This window comes from Condylura cristata, unplaced genomic scaffold (genome assembly GCF_000260355.1).
Source record: "Condylura cristata isolate star-nosed mole 26May11 unplaced genomic scaffold, ConCri1.0 scaffold00022, whole genome shotgun sequence".
In the NCBI taxonomy this organism is placed as follows: Eukaryota; Metazoa; Chordata; class Mammalia; order Eulipotyphla; family Talpidae; genus Condylura; species Condylura cristata.
In genome coordinates this window covers 3,665,094-3,691,618 of record NW_004567123.1, presented here as the reverse complement: position 1 = coordinate 3,691,618, position 26,525 = coordinate 3,665,094, and the positions used below count along the sequence as shown (strand labels likewise).

Below are 26,525 nucleotides of genomic sequence, written 5' to 3'. Positions count from 1 at the left end.
GGTGCTTCCCATGGAGCCTGCTGCATACTGCCCAGTGCCGCATACACTCTTCACTTGTGATGTTTCAGGTTGCTGTTTCTCTAATAGTCATGAAAGAATAAGAGGCATGTTTCTGAAGAGTGCTCTTTATTGGGTGCTCCTGTGTTCAAAGAAATGTACCCAAAGGTGCCTAGAGAAATTCTCCTCTATGGTTTCACAGTAAGTTCTATGCAGAATTTGAAAACATATCCATCCTTCAGCCCCACCCTGGACCAGTCACATCACAACTTCTAGGAGTGAGATTCAGGCATGGTAACACCCAGGTGGGGAATCAGATTTGAAGACTATGGAGCATGGGGGACTCAAAGCTGAAATAACCCTGACAAGTCATGTTGTGAAGCCCTTATTTTACCCAAGAGACTCAAGCAGAGAGAGAGAAGAGATTGGATTATAATTATTTTTTTAATCTGGGATCATAGACTATCTTGCTTTCCTAGGGGTACTATAACAAAGTACCACAAACTTAAAGCAACAAAAATGTATTGTCTCACAGTTCTGGACACTGAAAGTATAAAACCCTAGTGTCAGTGGTCTGTACTCCCTCTAAAGACTCTAGGGGAGAAACCTTCATTGTACATTCAGCTTCCGGTGGTTCCTGGTTAGTGGAAGCATGATTCCAGACTCCCCATTCCTTGTTGTGTTTCTGTATCCCATTCCTTTTCCTACCAAGTGATCAGTCATTGGGCTTCATGTACACCATATAGGCAGAATGATTTCATCTTGACATTATTAACTACATCTGCAAAGAATAGACCTCACATTCTGAGGTTCTAGATTAACATGAATGTTGAGGGAGACATTATTCAACTCACTTCAGGAGGGCAAACTTCATATTTTACATTTCCAGCATGCAGTTCAGCTTATACAGTGATTAGTTCTAAATTATCGGCCCTTATAAAATGCTGATAATTGTAATATTAATATTATTGTCTATTTCTTGCTCTTCTTACTGTATATATCATTGAATGTAAATTGCTGTAAATATTGGTTTTAAGATTTAGTTATGTCAATGAAGTATTGGTTTGACACAACGAAGTTATGTCAATTGAAGTTTATTGGTCAGGATTACTCAGTCTTTGAAAAGTAAAATTCAGTGACTTTGAAAGCTAAGAATTCATCTCCCACGATTTAAACAATAAGTGGCAGGCACTGTGATTGTAAGTTTTCCAACGTGTTCCATTTTGGAATGTTCAGTAAAGATCAGTTACAAGCGTTGTATTTATTTTCAGGTGTAATTTTGAATTGTTCTCTAGAAAATAAGAATGTGATGTAAATACCTTTCTTCTAGTCAATTCATATAAGTTAGCACTTTCTGTTTTCTAAGTATCAGAAAGAAACCTGAACAATCAATTTATAGGCCCAAAACTACTAAAGGCATAGAGTTTATGACAATAAGTTGGACATGAAAAGTGATTCAGCATGTGTAGCTCACATTCATATAGATTCATGCCTTTAACTCATATTCATGTAGATTCATATAGATTCATGCCTTTAGCTCACATAGAGATTCATAGAGATTCATGCCTTTAAAAAAAGACACTACATACAAATGAGTTTTCTGTATTTTCACAACTATAAAGTCACCCATATTCTAATATTTTCTTGTTTTCATTTGAGCAGATTACTGAAAAATGATTTTTGGATTTTAGGGACGATATTTATCTTTGGAATTAATTTTAGAAATATCTATTACAATTTTTATTAATGCTTTGTGAAAATAGCTGGTTTTGTTTCATCAGCAATACATCTAATGTAATATGGGGGGCTCATGGTTGTAGAAATAGGTGAAAAATTGTGGATAAAACTTAGTGGATAAAAAATATTTTTCAAAATTTCTACATATTACATCTAGGAATAATAGTTATCTTTCCTTACTCAAGTATGCCCAGTTCTTTGTTGTTCAAGGTCATTTTTTCTTCTCTCTGTTGGGATAGTATTGTTTGCATCTCCCTTTGTTAGTCCTTTTCCAGGCCCAACTCCTTTTTTTTTTTCATTAGGGATTTCTGCAAAAGCCATGGGCAGATTCTCTGCCTTGGAGACACCCCTTAGAGGCTGGTGAACCACACGCTTATCTGACTCTTGTAATGGGTTGTTAAAAGCACTTGTTCATCAGATATTTTCTTTTTATTTGTAGATTTAGAAGTATTTTAGCAGGTGTACATTTGCATATAAAAGAGAATAAAAGATAAGAAATTGAGGCTTTTTATTTTTCCTCCCCTCTTCATCTTTCCTGTCCCCCTTTATTCAACATGTTTTCACTTTCTGTTTCCATTTTCTAGACAAAAATACATATCAAAAAGAAAAAAACAATTTCAGTGATCCTTCACTACTTTGCAAAAAAATAGATGACCGGTTTCAGCCAGCCTCTATCTCATTGTGTCATCAGTCTGGAATTAATAGATGAGGATGGATTTTTAAACCCTTGAACCCTTTGCCTTTATGTTTTAAACTGCAATGTTTTTCTATTTTTTTTTATTTAATCGAGACAGATTTGAGTATATAACAGATTCTTGACTGAAAGATCTGGAAACAGAAACTTGACTGTACATGTGTACAGAAATATTCTGCTTAAAAATAGTTGTATCCTTTTACGATAATTTGTTTTGTCTAACTATATTCACTACTTAATAGTTTCCTGAGAGTTTTGACATTACTGGTCAGAGGAAGTCATCAGGCTAGAAAGTGAAGATTTCAGGGGCTACCCATTCCTGGTATTTGCAGAATTTACTTGCAGTTGCAAGACTGGAAAATCTTTCCTCCCTGGAATTGTATGAACCTAGTCCCCACCTTGCTTATAGCAGGCTAATTTGACTCTTTGGATTTGTTGATTTTGCTTCTTTCATTTACTAACTACATTTGCAGGGTGACACAATATAACTTTTCACCATTTGATTCTTTTCCATCCTTCTTCCATTCAAAAACCATGAGCCTGAGTTACCACAAACCTCAGTATGTAGCTTTGACTCTGCTTTATAAAGTTGGTGTTCTGGGCAAGTCTTCTATGCTATTCCAGGAAGATGTCTGAATGGTCTGCACACTTCCTAGCAAAAGTATACTCTGGTCTCCAAAGAGTCTGAAAGTAGCTCATTTGATCCAAACAGCTCCTTGAAAATCTCCATACAGCTGTTGCAGCCTCCATTGTTTCAACTTTTCAACTGAGATTTTCCTGACATCTAGCCTGTATCCTTTGGCTGAAGTTTTTCACTAAGTTCTTATTTCTTATGCCACTTCTAGTAAAAACAGGGAAAATTGCTCATCACCATCTAATTTCAGGATTGCAAGTATGTTCTGTTTGACCTGTGCTATTTTCCCTCTTTGGTCAGTCCCTGCTTTTATTTATTTTTAAATATAAATTTATGTATTTATTTTTAATTGATGTGATATTGAATACCTCCCTGGTTTTACCATTCACTTCCTCCTCATGCCGCCCCCCACTCCAGCCCCCCTTTAGTTCTTTAGTCAGCTATCAGGGATTAGTTTTTAACTTGTCTTTATCTGACTTTTAGTTTAGTTACTGTATAGTCCATATATTACTGACACCATACAGTATTTATCTTTCTCTTTGGACTTAATTCACCTAGTATTATCCATTCCATCTCTACACATGTTGTCACAAATGGGTTACAACATGAAATGAGTTTATTTTTTGATCACTAGATAGTATTCCACTGTGTATATATCCCACTCATCTGTTCTGGGGCACTTAAGTTTTTTTCATAATTTAGCTATAGCAAGTAGCACTGCAATAAATATAGAAATGCAGATTTCCTTTCAAAATAGTATTTTTTTAAATTTTTGGATGGATGCCTAGGAGTAGAATAACTTGGGTGCATGACAGATCCACTTGTAATGTTTTGAGACACTGCCACACAGCTTTCCAGAAGGGCTGGACCAGTCAGCATTCGCACCAGCAGTGTATGAGTGTTCCCTTGTCTCCACACATTCGCAGCACTTATTGTTTCTGGTCTTTGCCATTGGGGCTTTTCTCACAGGTGTGAGATGGTAACTCATTATGGTCTTGGTTTACATTTCTTTAATAAGTGAAGGTGAACATTTTCCCATGTGCCTGTTTGTAGTATGATGATGATGTATGTAGATGATGTAGTATGATGATGATTATCTCCCCTGGAGACATATTTGTTTAGTTCTTTTGCCCATTTCTTTAATCAGGTTATTTGTTTTGTTTTTGTAAATTTTTGTGAGTTCTCGGTATTAGCTTTAATATCAGTCCCTTGATAGATATGTGTGGTATGCAAATACTTTCTCCCATTTCACTTTATTTATGGTTTCTTTCATTGTGCAGAAGTTTTTTAGTTTGATGTCGTCTTATATTCTCTTGTTTTCCTTTTGGTAGCATGCTGTCCAATTTTCCCAACACCATTTACTAAAGAAGTTATCTTCTGTATATTTTCTTGGCACCTTTGGATAACACATGTGGGTTTATTTCTGGGTTCTCAATTCCATTCCATTGTTCTGTGCGTCTGTTTTTGTTTCAGTGCAAGTCTGTTTTAGTTATTATGGCCTTATATGAAATCTGGAAGTGTGATACCACCATTCTTTTTTTGTTAGGATTGCTTTTGCTATTCAGGGTCTTTTATGACTTCATATGAAATTCAATAGTGTTTGCTCCAGTTATGTAAAAAATGCCATTGATATTTTCATTGGGTTGTGTTGACTCTGTATGTGTATGTGTGTTTTGTTTTTTCTTTTAAGATTTCATTTATTTTGCATAGTACTGGACTGTAGGCTGAGGGGGCAAGGGTACGATGGGAGAACTCACAAGAGACAGAGTAAGGAGCAGAACAGGCAGAGCTACTTAAGTACACTGCTAAGGGGAGCTAGTGAGAGACAGGGGAGGTCTGCTGTGCCATGTGAGGATTGAACTCAGGCCATCATAATGGTTGCTGGTAACACTGAGACTTAATCCTTAGCTTGCCAGGAATGCCCTGATCTGTTTTTTGGGGTTTTTTTGGTTTTTTTTTTTTTAAGGTAAACTAGACCCACTTCCCTACCGTGCAGCCTAGGCTGTAGCTAGAAAAACAGCTGTCCCCTCTAGGAAAGGCATTTGCTCTCCAGCCTGCCACATGAAGTCCCTTCTACTACTACCGCTCATCCAATTATGTGTGGTCCCTAGTTGAACCCAGAAAGTGTCTATGTATGTTATTCTTCTTGTCTATTTGCAGCATCTATATACTGGAGCCCTTCTTCCCTTGCTTTTATGCAAGAAATGCAGCCTTTAACCTGTCATGATTTTGTCTTTTAACCTTTTAAACTCTATTTTTTTTATTTCTACTGTGAGTCTTATCTGTGTCTCCATATGTGGCTTTGTGTGGCTTTCCTTACTAAGGGAAGGGTGAGTAAGGGTATGGTATATGTTATGGGAAATGTTCCCAGTTGGCAACATCAGATCTCCAACACAGAGCTCCTGGGGTTAGACAGCAGCTCCTGTCGTCTGGTCTAAATACCCTGGCTGGTTTGGTGTCTCAGTTCTGTATCAGTTAGTGTTTATTCCTGCAAGTGAAGTCACTTAATCTTTTTGCCTTTAAGACTTTACTACACCCTTAAGCCATTGTAGGAAGCATGCATCGGGGCTCAGGGAAAGCCATGTGCCCCATAACAGTCAGCTTTAGTTCACCAGTCCTTTGCTATTCGAGTCTGGGCAGCCACATCCCACACAAAAATTGTCCAGGTGATCTTCAGCAACTCTCTCTTTAGAGAAAGGTCACAGAAGGATTAAGTATCAAACGCCAGTGAGAAACCATGGGTTCTAGTGAAATAGAACAAGGAAGATAATATATGTCCCTTCAAAACTGTTGTACAGTTGAAAGAGACTCAGGACAGCCTTGAAACCCCACCAATTAGCTGGGGTCCAAGTTCTTCAAGAATAAAGGGAGAAAACCAAAATGGAAAGTGCATGGAACATGGTAATGGATGATATTTTCCCACGGTAAAATGGAGATGGCAATATAACTTCACTTCACACTCCTTCCTCCTTTGGTAGACTCAGACCAGTAATAATCAGTACTGTCTTGTGTTTGTACAGAATTCTTAACCCCCTACAAATCTTAAATTACTTCACAATCCTGATTTGATATTGTTAATACACTCCCCCAGAGGAATACTCCCACAGTCCATCCCCACATTCTGGCTGGCACTATAATCGTGCTTCAAGATAAACTAGCAGGTCCAGGAGCGTAGGAGGCATCTGCATTTATCCTCTCCAATAGCCCTGGTCTGTTGCTAAGAAAAACAACTATTACAGGTTGACACAGTTACCCTTTCACAGCCTTTTTTTAAAAACTACAGCTAACTGCACAACAAATCTTGCAGATTTTGACATTCAACATTAAAAATACTTACCTCCGGCCCTCCCTGGTGGCGCAGCGGGTTAAAGCACAGCACTGAGAAGCTAAAGCCACTTCCACATGAGTTCGATTCCCGCCTGCCCCGGAGGTGACCACATGGCGTGGCAGACCTCTCCTGACCCGCCCGCTGCTCCCCTCAGCAGTGTACTTCATAGATCTGCCTGTTCTGCTCCCCACTCTGTCTCTGGTGAAGCCTCTCACTGCCCCTGAGCCTCTGGCCTGTACCCCAGTTCTGTATGTACAAATAAATAAATCTTTAAAAAAAAAAATACTTACCTCCATCATGACAGTATCGTGCGCGCTCTCTCTCTCTCTTTCTCTCTCTCTCTCACACACACACACACGCATGTGCACACATGCATATACACACAATCCCCAAAAGAGGAAGGATGAGTTCAAATCTGGGAATTGAAAGGAGTGATGGGAACAAGGTAAGTGTAATCTTCAGGGGCCTCTCCCCACCCAAGACAAAAATAAGCATCAAAGTCCACCTACCCTAGAGCCTCTATGCAGATCGCATGTTTTTTCAGAGAGGATCTGCTATAGTGTTTTATACCTGTCACAGATAAACTCTGTTGCTTGCTTTATTATTGGTAAGACACTAAGGACCCTCAGTGCTTGCTGTCCTACAATGAAATGATTTATCTTAAAACAACAGATGGGGCCTTCCCTGGTGGCACAACTGGTTAAAGTGCAGCATTATGAAGCTATCATAGCCACTGCAGCACAAATGCTAGCCCTGGCCAGGAAGGTGACCCACATGACTCAGCAGACCTCTCCTGACCTTCCCACTACTCCCCTCAATAGTATATTTCAGTTACTCTGCCTGTTCTGCTCCTCACTCTGTCTCTGGTGAATCCTCTCACACACACACACACCCCGTGGCTGCACCTCTAGCCTGTACCCCAGTTCTGTATGCATAAATAAATCTTTTAAAAAAAAAGCAGAAATAATAATGAGCAGCTATATACCAGAGACATTTTATGGGGGTGGAGTGAGGAATGGGATCAAAAACAGTGGGGGGAGGGAAATGCACTGGACTATGGTGATGGCACATGGGTGATTAGGTGATGGGAAGCCCACGGGGATTACAACTGAGATGGAAAAACGCACAAAATGATGTAAAAATAAACTATTATATTATTTAAATAAATAAAAATAATTTTAGAAACAGAACCCCCAAACCAGTTTCCAACCAACGAGAGTCATTGTTTATCTTGATAACTACCTTTTTTTCAACTTCCTTTTTAAAAAATTCTTTTCCTTGACCACATACATTTAATTGAATACAAAAGAATGTGATTGTTCTTATCTGAATACTTTTTGATTGACCTTTATAAAAGAAAAACAAAACTACATTTTCACCTTTTAAAAATTCACATGCTCTACCTTTGATTCTATTAGTATCTCCCCCCACCCAAAATTACCTCACAAGTCTGAAGTAATATGGACATTAATATTATTTGGAGAATGTTATTATGACATCCCATGGGACAACAGGATATTAGAGACCAACCTACAAGAAACCCTTTCTACTCGAGGCCAGCTCTCAACATACATGCTTATGTAGAAGCCACTAGAGCAGGGCTTTCTCCTTCTGCATGCAATACACTTGGTGTTTTCCTTACTAAGTTTTCAAAATAGTGGTTACAGTGCACCAGCAGGTTTTTAAAATGTTGCCTTAGGATTCATTATTTTCAAAGTTAAGAGTCTGTAGGTATTTTAATTACATAGCATATAAATTCCTGAATAGGATGATTGTTTTAAATATTTTTTTATCTTGATTTATTCTCAAAAGGGCAAAACAAGTTAGGTTTTTATTCTTAAGGTAATAGTGGTTTAATCCCATAATAAGGGACTCCTGGTTAAGTTCTTCAATTGAGTCAGCAAAAGCAGGAATGTAACTGATTGCCAGCTCCTGATACTGACAGCAGGAATCCTTTTATTTGTGGCCACTTTGAAAATGTGAGTAACCATGCTATTTTGTTGGGTCTGTGCTAAAGCTCTAATTCTCCCATTCTCTATCCCATCCAGGTATCCTTGAGACTTTAGGTAATGGGAAAGGTTGTATCACTTGGGGCCTTGATGTGATCTTATTATTTTTTTCCAACAATCTCCCCCAGTTTAACTTTCTGTTAATAGTTAGAAGCCCTGCAGAGCCGAAGGCATCCTGTGGGTCCTAGCCAGGCCCAAGCTGCTGTTCATCCCTCTGGGGCATGTGGCTTTGCTTCTTGCAGATGCTCTTTCTCAGTCCCCATAAGAAGCCTCAGTTCAGTTTTCTCCGCAGTGGGTCTCTGAGCTCATCCTGCTGCTAGTTACCTTCCTCCCATTCCTGGCAGAAGGAGAAAGCATTGTTCTAGTAGCTTCTGCATAAGCATGTATGTTAGGTGCTGGCTTGGAGTAGAAAGGGTTTCTTGTAGGTTGGTTGCTAATATCTACTTAACCTTTGCTCAGTGTCCCCACAGTGAAATCTAAGAACCTGATCCAAAGCAGGGAGTGTTCCAGAGTGACTATGTGATAGATCAAGAAGTCTGTCTTTTTGCTTAAAAGTCTGTCTCTTTTGATTTAGTACTGTAGTGGCTTCTGCAAGGTCTGAGAAACCATTTAGTATTCATTGGACCTATCCACAGAACCTCATAAAATAATTACTTGGATTTGGCTGTCTCAGTTTAACTCATATAGTTTGTCTGAATCTTGAGACATGGGTTCACCTAAATGACTTTTTGTTTGTTTTCATAATTTCTAAAAGGGGACAGTTCAAAACAAAATGTACATGCCTTTGAAAAGTGTTAACATCATAGAAAGAATTTCAGAAATTTCTCTCTGGGCAGTAAAAAATTAAGTATTTCTGGTTTTTGTTTTTTTTTACACATCTGAAATAGTTTATTAATATCATCAAATATATAATCCGTATTCAAATACTTTGAAATAAAAAATCAAATGATTTTTTAAAATCAGCCACATCATATTAATACATTGCACTTAGTTTGTATTTCTTAAGTAGGGTGACCATGTGATTTATTATCTAAACCAGGAAAATATTAATAACAAAAGGTGATTCCATTAATAGTTATCCTGGAATAGCAGGCATAAACCTGAATTGTCACAAACAAATTGGGATATCTGGTCACTTCCCTTTTTTTTTTCTAATTGTAGTTTTTTTTTAAGAAAAAAAAAGATGCTTTTAACCACTTTTAGTGTTTATTCAATAGTGTTAACTATTTTCACATTGTTATACAACAGATCTCTAGAATTTTTTCATATTCCAGTACTGTAACGCTATACCAACTAAATCTGCCTTCTTCCCTGCTGATAGCAACTGCCTTTCCACTTGTATGTTTCTATGATTTTGACTGACTTTCAATTCTTTGTGTCAGTGTAATCATACATTGCTTTCTGTAACTGACTTATTTCACTTAGCATATTGTCTTCAGGATCCATCTGTGCTGTAGTATGTGACAGGATTTCCTTCCTTTTTAAAGCTGTTTAATATTCTATTCCATCCCAGATTTTACTTATTCACTCAACTATTGATGGACAATTGGATTGCTTCCGTCTCTTGGCTATTGTGGATAATGCTGTGATGAATGCCAGAGTGCCAATATTTCTACAAGATCCTGTTTTCAATTTAAGTGTATATGTGTGTGGGGGGGGATAATTTATAATTTTTTTAATTTATAACCTGATCTACTTATAATTTGATATGGTATTTTTATAAGTTAAGTATGGAGGAAGCACCATACCATTTTGTATACTGACTGTACCATTTCATAGCCATATCAGCAGTGCATGTGGGTTCTAACATATCCATACTCATGCCAACACTTTTGATAGTGACCATCCTTATGGGTAGGAGGCAGTATGTCATTGTGGTTTTGATTTATACTTCTCTAATGAGTAGTAATTTTGACCATCTTTCATGTGTTTGCTAATCATTTGTATATCTTTTTTGGAAAAATGTCTATTTAAGTCCCTTGCCCATTTTTTAATCAGGTATTTTGTTGTTGTTGTTGTTTACAAGTTGTAGAAATTCCTTACATATTTTAGATCTTAATCCCTTACCTAATATATGATATCAATTGTTTTATCTCATTGGCATGTTTCCTTTCACTGTGTTGGTTGTTCCCTTTGACACACAAATGTTTTAAGTTTGATGCAGTTCCAATCATCTTTTATTATTTTGTGTTACACTTTTGATGTCATATCCAAGAAGTCATTACCAAATCCAGTATTTTGATGCTTTTATTGTGTTTCCTTCTAGTAACTTAATAGCTTTCATCTATATTCAGTAGGTGTTTTTATATAGCATAAAATAAGGTTCCAACTTCATTTCTTTTGCATGCGACTACCCAGTTACCAGTGTCTTCTTTGTAATCTTTAGAAACAAAAGCCTACCAGTTACTGAAGCAGTCTACTCTTCAGGATAATACAAATCAAGCTGAAGACAGATTCCACAAGGGGGATGCTTCTGCATCACAACTGTCAGGTAAGCAAAGCAGATTTAACACTGAAAGCCAGTGTCCAAGTTGCCCAAGATGGCAGCCAGTACATGACACTTAGCTGGTCTGTCCTTGAAGAATCATTTTCTAGATAATATTGAGATCAGTTGCTGCCCAGTTAGGTATTTTGGTTATTTAAAGAACTCAGTGACTCACAGAAGGTTAAATACTAGCACAGTGCCTGTTAGAGAAAAGTGCTAGAGGGCTGGCTCTGGTGGTGATAGTGATTTCATCTCCACGAATATGAGGTAGTATACGTTGTTAAGTACAAAACAGGGCCTCTGTCCTGAAAGCAATCTTCATCACCTTGGGAAAGTTGCAGCACTTGTGAGCCCTTAAACCTTTCTTATCACTGGCTTCACATTTGAGCCACAGAATTAGAATTCAGAGATGCGTTGTTATCCTACCCTCTCATTTTGCTAAAGAGACCCCAGGAGCATAACGCTTCTCTCAGAGCATCACAACTGGCTAGCATATGTACATAGATTGGAAAGTGACTCCATAAGTCTGGTTTGGTAAGAATATTCTGGATAGTTATTTGGACAACTCCAAGGATGACTAAATTTGTCATGTTTTAGTCCGTTTATGTGTATCAAGAATTATGGAACCATTAATATATTAATAATTTACATATTTCCTGTATTCATTTATTCATAATTACTGTGAAACTTTATAGTTTCTATGGTTAAGCACCCACAAATTCAGTCCCCTCACTCAAACTTACCATATCCTGAGGTCATAGGAGTGTTTCTGCTAGTCTTGACTGTCAATGTAATTAGATCTCTCTGATATTTATTTTAATTTGGTCACACTTTACTTTTTCATTCTTAGTCTCACTCTGATCCTAGGACTTTTTCTTAGGTCCAAAGAGAAGCAGGAAGTGGACTCAAAGGGCACAGGAAGCCATGTACCCCATGTTAAACTATACAACACCGTTGTAGTCATGGGAATATGAGCTCTGAACTCAGGAGTCACCCCCCCAATCTATTGAAGGAGTGCATGTTTCAGTTCCTTTACATGTCAGATGTCTTTCATCTTTGTCTGTAGACCAATCTCTTAAGCCTGTGCCTTCATTTTCACATCTGGAAAGTCCTGGTCCTATTAATAACATAGAAACCCTCTTTTGGTTGGCCACACTGTCAAGAGATTGTTTTGCTGTAGAAGTTAATTACAAGGCAAACAGGTTACTGGTTAGAAACTCAGCAAATGCCTTTTGCAAAGATGCCCAGGCACTCTATCTGTGATCTCCAATAACATTGTCACTGTTCAACAAGCTAAAAGACTGACGTGTAGCAGAAACACCCAAGGCTGAGGACACCCAGAAGATCAAGGGCAGGGATTGCCCTGCAAGCCAGGAGTATTGAGGGAATAGTCAGCTCTGCAGCTCCAGGGAAAGAAGTGGATTGTGCATTTCCCCCTTACAACCTTTCAGACTGGTTGAAGAGTGGCCTTGAGGGTTTTTCAGTGGAGATTCATTCTCCTCTAGAAGGTAGAAAAATGAAGGATTTGGCAGAGTAACTTAAAGGTGGTTTGGCTGGCTGGCTAACAGTCATCAGGAAGAATCAGTTATTTCTGACACCTGGTTCTTGGTATCCACTCTCTTAGTAATCTGTCATTGCTTGTGTGTTATACTAATGTGAATTATCAAGTGCTTAATGCCACAGTATAGACTCATGTGCCCACAAGGGCATCTTGGTCATTTAAAATAGGTCATTGATTTTTTTTCTTTTTGAGTTTTCTATGTAAGCATCATAGGAGATCTGCCCTTACTCTTCCATTATTCTGCCAACATAGTTGGTCTTGCCTCTGAAGCTTCCTTGCCTTCTGTGGATTGAACAGCATTTGTATGTGTTGATAATTTGTTTTACCAAAGTTATTGTGAGACCGCTTCTTCCTTCATGGCATTTTATTGCTGTGTGACAGCTAATGCTCACTCTCCATGCTTGCGCTTATCACAGGTCTGAATGTTGACAGCAGTACATCCAAGACAAAGACAACTAACAAAATCACATCGGAAGCTAGTTTTTCTTCTAGTGAAGGAAGTCCTTTGTCAAGGTAAAGTTGTGGAATCCTTTCTGAATAGTGACAAGATGAGAAATGTCACTATGCAATGAATTCAACTCTGGCGACAGATTATTTTGTGTGACTTGATAGAAGGTTATGGTTTGGGTTTTTGTGTATCGAAAATAACAAGTTGAAACTTCAGACTACCTTTGAAAATATTTGCACCAGAGCCAAGTATTGTTTTGCAGCTGTTGTTTCGTTGGTGTAAGACTCAATTGACACCTCAGTGAACCACAAATTAGCGTCTACAGCTGCTCTCAGTAGGACTGCTTAGAGACCACACAATGGAGGGTGTCGGAAAAGGGCAGAGAGAAAACATTAGGCGCTAAAAGAAATAAGGTGGCCTGTTTCTTCTCTCTGAGAGGGCTGATATATACACTAGCAATTGCTGGATGCTTGTTTTCATATTCACCTTTTTTAACCAAGTAGTTAGGCTTGATTATTCATTTCTTTTCTGATATTTATTTTCCATAAAGAACAAATTTTACCTTTTCACATTTGTTAAACAATAGCACTTCTTGCAGTTTTTCCAAGCAATAAGTGAGTTGTATGCTGGATTTACCATCAACATAAAACACTACTCATGCAATGGCATTTTAGTTACTTAGAAAGAATGTATAGATTGGAGTAGAAGCAGTGATCTGATTAAATAACTACCTTTACTTGTAAGCTAACTACATTTAAAACCACACAGAAGTTTCCTTTTGTAATAACATTTCTCATTTAAAAGATGAACTTTAGATGATTTCATTACTTATGAATTAACTGCTTGCCCCAATGAAATTTTACATTTCTAACATATAGTGCCCTACAAGGTAAAATGATTTGATGCAGAAACATTATATTTTTGTAAATCAAAAAATTCCATTTTCATATATATTTTGAAAAAACTTACGACCTCTGGAATACTGGAATACAGTGTTAAAATGAGGTTTTCTAAATTTTTTTTTTTGAAAGCTGACAAGTTAAATTTTAGGGAATTACTCATTTAATTCAGTGAAATGGAAGATAATGAATTATGGATAAGAAAAGTTTAAAAGTATTTTTTTTTTATAATTTGACTGTAATTCAAGTTCTAGGTCTTCTAAAAGAAATTTTAAGGTTCTTCTAGAATCTTATCCAACTAGTAGTTTTCAGGGCTTAATGTGACCATTTTGCTCAGTAATTCATCCTTGTAGTTTTTAAACATTACTAGACGTACTTGTTTTTGTTATCTTTAAGAGGCATTTTAAAAGCCCAGTTCTTAAATTTATCTGTACACACACTGTTCTGTTAGGTCAATTTTTAAATACATTCAGGAAGCCACTGAATTATATGGAACATTTTCTCAGCCTGATAATTTCATGTCTTTCATCCATATCTCACTAAATTGCAAATAAAAAATTTCCCCTTCAATTTGAGGAAAGAACCTTTTGTTATTATTCTTGTTCCCATATGAAATTAATTTTCTAAATAAATTACAAGAAACTTCATCACCCCCTTTAAGAGGGGTGGGGGGAAAACAGGTCTTCAAGGTTCCAACACTTGATAATAATCCAGTGCCGAAAAGGTCTGGTGTCGAGTGTGTGGGTTTGGCGGGCTATTTGTCATAGTTTGGTTCTTGTGCTGGGTTTTGGTGTTATTAATACGCCACCTTGGACTTTGGAGAGCTCTGGTTTTGCTGTTTGTGCCTGGATTCGCTGAAATTTCTTAGAGGCTTACATTTAAGGATCCCACTTACTGCAGTCACTCCTCGTGCTTTATTGCTTTTACAAGTGGTCTCGAAACCCAGTACTTGAGAATAAACATAACAGTGCAGTGCTGCTGTAGCACTTTTAAAAATTCTTCTTTGCTCTATTTTGTCAGTGAGCTGATGAGCAACCTCAAAAAAAAAAAAAAAAAAAAAAAACCCCCGGGCCCAAAAAAAAAAAAAAAATGGCTTCCTCTGATGTCCTAGAGACAATAATTATGATGTGCTAGTTAAGCCCAAACTACAGCTGAGGGATTTTACTTTAAAGCAGCGGCTTGGGCGCAAAAATGCATTTATAGCTCTTTGTCTGCACCTCATTATGTGTGGGCCTGATTCATTAAGTAATTGGTTTGCAGTTGTTTACATGAGTATTAAGGCCTTCTTTTCAGCCGCCTTTGAGAGATACATTGTGCAAATGTTGCCTGTGATGAATGCAGAATGAGGGCCAGAGGGTCCGTCCTATTGGCTAAACAGTGCACTCTGTTGAAAAGCCAGAGAAAGGGATTGGGTGCTGCTTTGCATAGCAATGACTTTCTTAATAAGCGTTACAGATTAATACACACAAGCTATAAAAGATGCAAAGAGATACTCTTAGCACATTTATACATGCTCATTTCATTGTGATGGTGGTGGGGTTCGGGTGCTTTCATATATTCTGTTTTTCAGAGCAGCGGCTTCAGTGTATGAGCCGTAATAGAATCCCATGTTTATTGTATTATAAATCACGGGCAAGTAGGCAGATCGGCAACAGTTTATTATTAAAGATTCTTTCAGTGTAAATCTTTTTCTACCATTGTATTTGCTTCAGCAAAATCATTTTGTGGTTGAGTGGGGATGAAAGGCATAATGTACGAAGGAGTGAGTCCTAATGGGAAGCCGTTCTTCGAGTAAAGACCACTTGTTCCCTTTTGTTCAGGGGTGCATGCCACAGCTTCCTCTCCTCTGCAAACATTGTCTCGCTTTACCTTCCCCAGAAAGCCGTTTTCACTCTCTGGGATCATTTATTCAATGGAGAGTATATTTTAAGAGCCCGCAGTGTAACTTCAGTTTACTGCTAGGATGGAGATAACATTTTGCCAAAAGAAAAGGATGTGTGCTTACAACATAATTACTTGAGGGGAAGGTAGCAGAAGTCACCCAGCCATCCACCCTGGCAAGGCCGCAGTGGGTGGCATTGTGTCCTCTCTGCAGCCGCGGGAGTGGACAGCGGAGGGCGCCAGGCTACAACTGATGCTCTTATGGGGGCCGTGGTACCTCTTCTTGTCTAGTCACTGTGCCATTTCCCCAAGAAACCAATAGTGAGATAAAATTAAGATTTCCCTGGAAACCTTACTTATTAAAAACAACAACAACAACCTTCTCTGGCTCAGAAATCTGTACTCTACTTAAATTCTGTTTTTAGCAGCTTCCTAAATATTCAGCGTTTCTCATTATAAGTTTTCATTATTTTTTCAAAACCGAGCACAAAAGAACACTCACTTGTTTGATTAGCCGAAGGGAAGGAGTTAAGAAGTTGATCCCTGGCAACTACAAAAAAAAAAAGTCATGGGCTGCAGAGCACCTAATTAACCGTCAGGGGGCGCTCAGACTTTGTCAAATTACAACTTAGCCTGGTCTGCGTTCAAAACTTAAAATCAGAAATTGTTTATTTGCACACTCATGGGTTCTTAACTTCTGAATTATTTTTGCCTTCTATTTATCAGAAATATGTATATCTGCCTAGAGAAAATTTCTAGCTGAAGATGCTGCATGAGACATTTTACTACTGATTATAGCTCGCAGTCAGAAATCATTAGAAATGATAGAATTCATTATTTTATTTTTAAGGCTTATAATAAGAACCTAGAACTGGAAAGACATTTCCCTATGGGAACCCTTCCCCACTGTCTCCAACACCATACACCATGTTCTTGGGAGAACCCTCAAAGTCACATCGCCAAACTCAACTGACATGGACTCAAAATGACAGTAACTGAGTATTTTTGTTAATGAGCTATGGATATTGACTAGGAGAATGAAAATTCAGTGTGTTACTAACATTACATCTACTTGTTTCCAAACAATTCCTCCCCAAGTGTCATGAATGAATGTCTGCAGCCCAACAAGATCACCTCTGCTGATACAGGCCTCTTGAGTTCTTGTTGCTTCACCCCCCTTCAAGCACTGCAAGGCCCACACTGTGCATGTCTGCTGTGCCCTCATACAACATGGTGTGTCATGTGCCCTGGCTCTTAATAAGTGTTCTTTGGCTGAAACACTTATTTACTCCCTCTTCACCTGGCTTATGCCTACCAGATTTTCAAAGCTTATCTCATAATCTTCTAAAAGTTTCCTAAGAAACCAGAGAACCTGTCTATACAAGATAACCCTCCATGGCCTGTGGCTATATCTCTCACGTAGTGCACAGGGATAGAAGTTATTTATAGGCACCCTCTCCCTACTATAAACTCCTCACTGTGGCCTTGGGAGGCTTTGCTCCCTCTCCAGCGCTTATAACCATTGAGCTTCTTGAGTGAGTAGCCATCAGCCCACCGCTTTACCACTCAGGGGTTTTTCTATATAAAAATCAGTTGCACAAGTACCTTACCTCTCTGGCACAGCATACTTGACTGCAGGGGCTCCTCCTTTCCATAAGGTTCTCTGCATGAGTGTACAGGACAGGGAGGCGCATGCATGTACACATTTTCAAAGAGTCTCACATGGTTAGCTGTGACCACAGTCTCTGCTCATGCATTTTGCATTCAGTTTGTAGGAAGTTAAGCCCTGGCGGGCACACTTACAGAGAACCCCAGTGGGGTCCTTACCTAACTGCCATGTTGTCTGCTCGTGAAAGAGTATCTTGCTCCTGGTCATGAACTTGATGAAAGTCTGAAATGTTATGCCCAGTTCGGTTGCTATCAGTCCCCAGCCCTTCACTCCACAAGTGTCTTTCTGACCTGTGGCACAGCAGTTTTTGCTGTCTGTCTCTCTACTAGAGCCTGAGAGGCCCAGGAAGAGAAACCAAGCTTTCATTGTTAGTTGGTGCAGCCTCAGCAGAGCCTGGTGCTTTAGTATTACCTCTGTGGTATATGCTGAGGGAATGGATAGGTGAAGAAATGAATGAATGAATGAATGAACCACTGCAGATAAGGTGCTCTGCTTCTGCCTGTGGAAGGTCTGCTGGATGCACTTCCCTTGAGTGCTCCTGCCCATGAGCCTCCTTGAGGAGGGAACTCCATGCATGTCAGACCTGTATCCTCTCACTGTACCTGCCCGGTCCTTGTGCGTGAGCAGTCACCACCTCTCCTCAGCACCCATGACCACACATCACAAACATGTGCCTTTGTTCATGCCAGTGCCCTCATTGGCTTCCTGAGACCTGCAGTGTACACTTTCAAGCAGGATTTCCTCTGAGCTTAGAACACTCAAGGAGAGGGGTGTCAACCCATTTTACAGACAAGAAAACGGATGCTTAGAGAGGTAGGAAAATTACTCAGGGCTGTATAATGGGAAGAGTTCAGCTTTGGGGGTAAAGTCTTTCTGTCCCTGGAACTAATTATACTGTCTTGACAGGGACCAGTTGTTATGAGATCCAGGTTTCTCCTGCCCTGCTGTTTTACTGCTCACAAGGCCCAGTAGAGACAGCTGTTCGCATTTTGTATCAGTGTGTCTGCAAGAGCATTTGTGCCACTTCTGCTGCTTCCCCTCTGCCATGGCTCTGTGTGTCTTGGGGCACCTGGCCTCTCTGGGCTCCGCTGCCCATATAGTGAAGGCACTGAACTGTTCATCTGTAAATGTTCTGCTGTAATTTAATATTTCCAGGTCTCATTTTTGTGGCCACTCACTGCTTCCACAAAGTAGAACTTCATATTTGCAAATGTCCTTCCCATTTAATTTTTTATTTTTGTTTTGTTGACTGTGTAGACTGTTTCTAGCTACATTAGCCTTTGCTCATATAAAATGAACAGCTGACACGTTTAAGTTCCACTTCCCCTTTAGTGCTCTGGGTCATCAAACTGGCATACATAGGGTGTTCACTCTGCTACATGCTTGGAATATAACTCCTCTGATAAGACCCTGGCTGGCCATAACATCTAAAATTTTGCAAGGATGAGAACGAATTAGAATTAGAATTGTACTGACTTGGTTTATCAATAATAGAAGACTTTATCAACAGCTGCCTAAAGTGCATCAAACAATAAGATAACTTGATGGGTAGACAGAGGAAAGATAATGTGATAAAGCCAGTATGGCAAAATGTTTGCAATTGAGCATCTCCCTAGCGAGACTGTGGGGTTCACTGTACAGCCAGGAGAAAAGAAAGTCAGATCTACTGAGAAGTTCTGCAGAGATCATTGTTCTGTTATAATAAGGCCAACTGAATATGGTCACATTTTAATCAAATATCTATGGTATCTTACCTCAAATGGTTAATTTTGAAGTATGTTTTCCAGTGTAGTTGTAAACTTAGAGGGAAAGAATACCAAGTCTGCTATTTGGGGTTCTACGAGTTACCTGTAAAAGATCATGTAGGGAAAGGCAGGCTCTTTGGTTTGCTGTATGAAGTATGTAATGGCCATGCTTTATCACAGACTTGACAAACTGCAGCCTCCTTAAGCCCAGCCTGGTTCTGTGCAAACCAGCTGTTAAGAGTAGCTTGTGTGTTTTCAAAAGGCTGAGAGTGTTGCATGACACATGAAATGATAAGTTTCAAATTTCATTGAGTGTTACCCAAAACTCCACACTTGGTGCCCATGGTATTAGCTTTATTCTTTTGCCACATGTTAATATTTTTAAATATGAAAACTGAGTCACTTTGGAGCTTCTTGGTTAAATTGTTAAGTAGTGGTATTACCAATCGTTAAATTGTTAAGTATAAATATTGGCTTGACTACAGTCATTATTTTAACTTTTTCATCATTATAACTTTCTCATCAGCTTTTTTTTTCATTCTACCATCTGAAATTCTCTGATTCAGGTATTTCACCTGTAGCTTGTCTAAATTCGGCCCTCCAGGCCTCCCTGATGTTGAAAGGGTTGAAGTCTCAGCACTATAAAGCTATTGGCAGCCTCTGCAACCTGAGTTCAATCCCCAGCCAGAGAACTGACTCACTTGACACAGCAGACCTCTCCTGGCTCTCCTGCTACTCCCCTCAGTAGTGTATTTCAGTACATCTGCCTGTTTGCTCCCCACTCTGTCTCTGGTGACTCCTCTCACCCCTGCACCTCTGGCTTACTCCCCAGTTCTTGAATTCTTGTATGCATAAATACATAAATCATTAAATTCCGTTCTCCATCTCACTGCTCTGCCAGGGGCGAGGTCTGACTCAGAAACTCAAGGATTATGGGAATGCTGTCTCAATGGGGAGCCCCCACCAAAGGTGGTCTTACATTTTCTTTATGCTGTTAAAATTTAGGTAGTAAGTGTCAATTTCCTGGCCTCTCTAGGTCTCATTCCTTACATATACTCATTCCTAATATATGCTAACATAAAATATATGTTAAATTCAGCCTATGTCTTTATTTTACAGGCATGAAAACAAAAAGAAACTAACTACCAATTTAAAGTCGAAAGGTAAGAAAAATAACTGGTGACCAAGAGTTGTCTGCGGTATGGCTTTTGCCACACCCGAGATGTGAAGTGCAGTGTGCTTGCAGGGCAGCCCTTGCCACTCCCCTAGGGCATGTAATATCTGAAGGGTTCTGGGGGTTTCTGAGGCCCATTCCTCAGTGACAGGGCTGTGAACAGAGAACACATGGACACCGTAGGCCAGAGTGGCAGAGCATTTGAATTTGCAAGTATGTATATGCAAGGATTCCTGGCCTCCATGGCCGACTGATTACCAGCACCAGTGTATTCTACCTCTGAAGTGTTTCTTGCCTCTGCCCCCCCCACGCCCCCCCTCCCTCAGTAGTGACAGGGCTCTCATAGTGGACACAAATCAGTTTCCTCACCAACAACCATTCTCCAACACTTGACTTTTCTCCTCCTGGACACCAACACCTAAAAGATCATTAACTTTCTTACCTAAGAATTGCCAGTGTCTTCCTGCCACCCATAGAATAGTATTTACAACTTTCTCCCTTTAGAGGTTAGCCCTGCCCTGCTGTCCAGTCCAGTCAGGTCTTCTTCCCAAAGTCTTTTATTTGGGTCTAGACACAATCAGCTTTTTCCAGATATACCATCCTGTATCTGTTCCTTAACTCATACTGTTCCTAAGCTGTAACTTTTTTTTCCCCATTCCTTTGCTCAGTGAGCTTATTTACATTCTCACAGGGAGAATGCTAATCTTATTCCAATGGACTGAAATTGAGAGTGTGAATCAGATGACATGGGTCCTGGCTTGATGCCCTCCCCCCAATGTTGTAACTGTGGCCAGCCTCTGTCTCAGTCTGCTCAGTAAACAAAGACATTATTTAAGTCTTACCTACCTCACAGCATCGGTACAAAGATTAAATGAAGTCACACATAGGAAGTCATCATAAGGCCTGGCATACTGTTATCAGTAATCATGGAGATTGTCATTGTCACATTGTGCTCTACCACATCCTGTTGAGTCACCTAGAATGTCACCTCAGTGTAGTCCATGGGCATGCCCATAGCCTTCTATACCAGGCAGCTGTGTATCTAACAGAGAGCTTTCGCCACTGCCAGGCCTCTCCTTAGGACCTTCTCTCCTGGCTTCCTCGCATGCCTGTACTCCCCCCCCCCCCCCGCCGCCTCTTTCCGTCATCCCCAGAATCACTTCCCAGATAAACCATGTGTACCTGAGCCCCTCTCAGTATAAACTTCACTACTCTCCCTCCTCCATTCTGTCTTTTATCTCTCTTATAAAGACCAAAGGGGGTCAAAGTGAAGGAGCAGCAGAGGAGGTAACCCTATTCTCTGTTAATCCTGATTTTAAATCCCTGCCTTACAGTAAGGAGCAGGACACAATAGAAGGGAAAAGGAAGTATTCTGCAAAGTGTTTTCCCTAACATGGTATAGGGCACACTGTGAAGAGTATATACATTTATGTGTTGTAGACCTGCATTGCAGCTATATCTGATCAGCTACAACATGTGGTGTCCCTAGTAACCTTTTGCCAGCCAGTACTCACAGGCCTGCTGATTAAACCACACTAATCAGACTGCATAAATGTTAGATAACTGTCTGGTTTTCTCTTCCAGCCTTCTGGGGTGAGTCTGATGACAGTAACTCAGAAATTGAAGCTGCATTACGTCCTAGAAACCATAACACATCTGCTGACGATTTTGATGATTTTTATGACTAATAAGTTGTAATGTCTGTTGGAAATAAAACCTTTAAACAAATTGAAAGCTGATGTTCATATGTGGTATCCAGAATAAACATATTCTTTTATGCCTTCTAAGTGTTTAGTGGGAAAATTTGAGACTGTATTGCTGGTCAAGTGAAATTTCATGACTTAACTATGGCATTTCCCTTTTTATGTGTATTGAAAAGCAAAGTTTGAATAAAACGCCCACAAAAATTCAAGCTGATTTCTTTGTAAAAATTCACAAGGTGATCTTAAAATTTTTTATAGAAAAAGGGACTCAGAATTGTCAAAACAATCTTAAAATAGAAACAATTGGAGTACTTTTATTAAACTTATTATCCCCAACTTTTATTAAACTTATTATAAAGCTATAATAAATAAGACTGTGATATTGACAACAGATCTAGATCACTGATGTTGGTTTATATTTAACTGATAATTGTTAATCCATAAATAAACCTCCTCACTTATGGGCAAGAGTACCAAGACCTTTCAGTGTGTTTTGTTCTTATGAACATTAATGCTGAGACACCTGCATAGCCTTCTGCAAAAGAATGAAATTGGACCCCTACCACCAAAAACTATATACACAAGTGTCCAATAAGCACATGCAAAGGTGCTTGGCATATTAGGCATCGGGAAATGCAAATCAAAACCACAGTGAGAAACCACTAAGTTTCTTCCTCACCACAAGGATTGCTAGAATGAAAAAACAGATAATACAAGTATTGTTTAGAAAACCCTCATATTCTACTGGTGGACATATAAAATGCTGTACCAAACTATTGCCTAATGCTATACAAGATTGCAAAATTACATATATGTTTTCTTCTATGAATTTTATAGTTTAAGTTTTTACATTTCTAAAGACTGATAAGTCTCAGCTAGAGTTAGTGACTTATTTCCACAGACTAGAGAATGGAAAAGGACAAATGGTAATAACCAAGGAGAAAGCTGGTTGACGTCATCATAACCTGTGTGTAAGGTTAATAATCAGCAATGATTGGTCATATCGATGGATATCAGTTACATCCAACATGCTGTTTGAGAAAGGTATCCTACACCTCTGTGGTTTTCTTTCCAAAAATTCGTAAACACAGTCTATTTATGAGGGGAAGCATCAAACTCAAATTAAGGGACAGTAAACAAAACACCTGCCCTGTACTTCTTACAACTGATTACTTAAAGGGCTCTCCCTGGTGGCGCTACGGGTTAGGACACAGCACTGCAAGCTAGCTGCAGCCACTTCAGTGCAAGTTCAATTGCTGGTCCAAAGGTGATCCACATGGCGCAACAGACCTCTCTTGACCCACCCGCTGCCCCCTTCAGCAGTGTACTTAGGCAATCTGCCTGTTTTGCTCCCCACTGTCTCTGGTGAAACCTTTCGCCACCCCTGCACCTCTGGCTTGTACCCCAGTTCTGTATGCATAAATTAACTTTTTAAAAAAACTGACTCCATAAAACATGACTTCATCAAAATCATGAAAATTAAGGAAAGCCAAAAATTGATTTAGACCAGAGGAGATAAGGAGACATGAAAGCTGAATACAGTGTAAGATTCTGGGTTGAATCATCATACATAAAAAGGATATTAATGAATATTTGGTGCAATCCCAAAAGAAGTACAAGTTTAGTTTATTAACGATGTGTTGGTGTTGGTTTCTTAGGGCAATATTACCCAGAGAGAACTGAAAACTGGATGAAAGCCATACAAGAGCTCCATATTTCTAACTTTTCTGTAAGTCTGCTATTACTCCACACACAAAACCCAGCAATAAACATTACTGGCATGTGGATAATAACCTTCCAGGCTTTTCTATGCATATAAACCTGTTTTTTGATTTCTTAAACATTTCGATTTTTAGTCCTAAGTTTTACCACATTTATAAGATAACAAGTAAGAAGCTTGCCGTCATCTGGGACACTGGCCAGATAGTTGCAAGTGATGCTAATGAAATAAAGTACTATAGTTGAACATCTTTTACTCGGTGATCACATGTCTGTGTACTGGTGATGGTTCAGAAGAAAGCCTAGGTTTGGTGCTAGCCTTTAACGTTTTGCAAATGCAGATCTATTTTTCTAATTAAATTTATGTATGTTGTTTATTTTGACAATGTTTACTTCCCTCCTCCCCCAATGCACCCAAGCAACATGCTGATATATTTTTTGTCCTTTTTTTATTTGTTAGCTTTTTCTTCATTGAGGTAATATTGGCTTATAGCCCTCTGTGATTTAGAGGAGTAAATTCACACCTCCTAAGATGTTTGTTTTGAACAGCAGTAGAGTAGGCCTGTGGCCCAGTACCTTTCAGAGGCAAAATGATCTAGCTCAAAGTTATCACTTTCTTTCTCTTCAGATACTTTACGTTTACCTCAAATGATGTTGGCTTAAAATGTACAGAAGTGACAAAATTTCCTTTTTCAAAAAATGTTACAGAAAAGTAATTGGCTTTTTAATATACAAACACAGTAATAGTGCCCATGATAGAAGGGCACAACCAGGACAACTAAGCTCTGCTCTGTTATTTGGGGTTCGAAGGGATTGAGCTTTTGCACTGACAGTGGCTTCCTCATTTCCTAGGTAAAAGCGGTATGACAGCAAAAGTTAATCCAGTTTATGGGAGAGCTCGCCTGTGTTTTCCTTTGCTCTCACACTACTACCATACAACACTTCTCACACCAATTTGTGTTTTTTCCCCTCACCAACGAGCTCTCTGGCACAAGCTGGATGTCTGCAATTCAATTTGATTCTGACGCCAACTGTAATGGATACAGACTCCACAGGTTAAAGATTCAGTCCCACCAGATGGAGAGCAAAGCTTCAGATGCCAAACACAAGCAGGGGCTCCCCAGGTTGTCCACAATTTCTGTCTGAATTGGCCACTAATTTGGTTCTCTCAGCCCCTCCTTTGGTTTGATAATGTGCAACAATTGCTTATAGAACATTTACTAGTTTATAGTAAAAGGAGGTGACAAAGGATACAGAGAAACATCCTGTGCATGAGATACAGGGCAAAGTGCACTTCCAGAGCACATTTATCATAGCAAGGAAGGCTGCAGCCACACCAACCTACAGAGTAAAGCAGCCACCCAGCCACTGCTGACTGAAAGGAGGCTAGTTGACGCAGAGCTTTATGTCCTTATATCCAATTCAAAGACTATGTGACTGATAGAAGTAAGTTGTTTCACTTACTGTTATACTGGTTATGTGTAGAAGTAGATATATTGGATGTGCTGGGTTAAATACACTTTCATCAGTTTCTTTCTGCATTTTGTAATGTGGCTATAGTTACTAGAAAACTCATAATTATGACTATGTTTTTGTGGCTTTATTGTCACATTGGCAATGTTACTATAGAGAAACTCTGTTGTACACAAAGAGGCATGAGGAAATATTTAATCATAGTTTTGTTTGAAATAATAAACACTAAAAAAAATTAGTGTCCAATTAAAGAAAAAGGCGAGAAACACATTGCTAGATGAGTTATACGGTTAATAATTGTAAAAGTGAAAACACAAACAAGCCAGAGGTGGTTTATAGAAAAAAAGGGAAAGGGTTAATATAAAAATATGAAAACATGCTTGCAAGGGATCTGTGACCTCTTCAAGAAGGTGGTTGGTACCGGGGCGGGGGGGGGGGGGGTTGAGAAGAATAGGCTGTATGATAAAAAGAGCTTCAATACTTTAGTAACAGATTATTTCTTAGTTTAAAAAACAGATATCCTAAGGGAAATGTCTATGTCAAATCTGAGTGATGACTTCATATTATTCAAAATTTGGGGGGGGTTTTTTGGTGTTTAGTTTAAAAATGGCACACAGAGTTTGGTACCTCATATAAAGATGGATTTTTTTTTGGGGGGGGGGGTTGGTCACTATTGGTATTGACAACTCCCAATTTGCTTCACCAACACTCTTCATGGCACTGAGAATGACGCTTCCAATGTGGAAATCATTAATGCCAGTGACTCTGGATCAAAAATAACTTATAGGGCCTCTTTGGTGGTGCAGGGGTTAAGTTTCAGCACTATAAAGCTATTGCCAGCCACTGTGGCCTTAATTCAGTCCCTAGCCAGGGAGATGACCCACATGGTGCAGCAGACCTCTCCTGTCTCACCAGCTACTGCCCTCAGCAGATTCGCATGTTCTTCTCCCCACTTTGGTGAATCTTCTCACCCACACTCTTCTGACCCTGTATGGCCCAGTATTTGTATGCATAAATTAATAAAAATAAATCTTTTTAAAAAGTGATTTATACTCAGGGATTACAAATGAGATGGAAAAAGGCACAAAATGGTGTAAAAATAAAATTATTTTAAAAAGATTTTAAAAAGTGATTTATAAAGAGTATAAGTGTACATATGAGTGAATTTTAGGAAAGCACTAACTTATTAGCCATATTTTCCTTTGTATGTGTGCAGAAGAGTGGGGTGGTTTTTTTCTTTTAAAATTATGGGGACAGCCCTCCCTGGTGGCGCAGCGGGTTAAAGCACAGCACTGAGAATCTAAGGCCGCTTCCGCATGAGTTCGATTCCCGCCTGCCCCGGAGGTGACCACATGGCGCGGCAGACCTC

At 39.2% G+C, this 26,525-nt stretch overlaps 1 protein-coding gene across 3 annotated transcripts in view; it reads left to right on the top strand.

Annotated features, from left to right (window-relative positions):
- The window catches only part of KIZ (kizuna centrosomal protein), a 106,568-nt gene extending 84,146 nt beyond the window's left edge, over positions 1 to 22,422 (top strand). For all 3 annotated transcript variants that reach the window (XM_012728425.1, XM_012728426.1, XM_012728424.1), the window contains 4 exons: positions 10,786 to 10,890; positions 12,862 to 12,958; positions 20,207 to 20,250; positions 21,846 to 22,422. In XM_012728425.1, the coding sequence (XP_012583879.1) occupies positions 10,786 to 10,890; positions 12,862 to 12,958; positions 20,207 to 20,250; positions 21,846 to 21,949 (350 nt within the window). In that variant the 3' untranslated portion in view covers positions 21,950 to 22,422. The remainder of the gene's footprint in view (positions 1 to 10,785; positions 10,891 to 12,861; positions 12,959 to 20,206; positions 20,251 to 21,845) is intronic.
- The last annotated feature ends 4,103 nt before the right edge of the window (positions 22,423 to 26,525 follow it).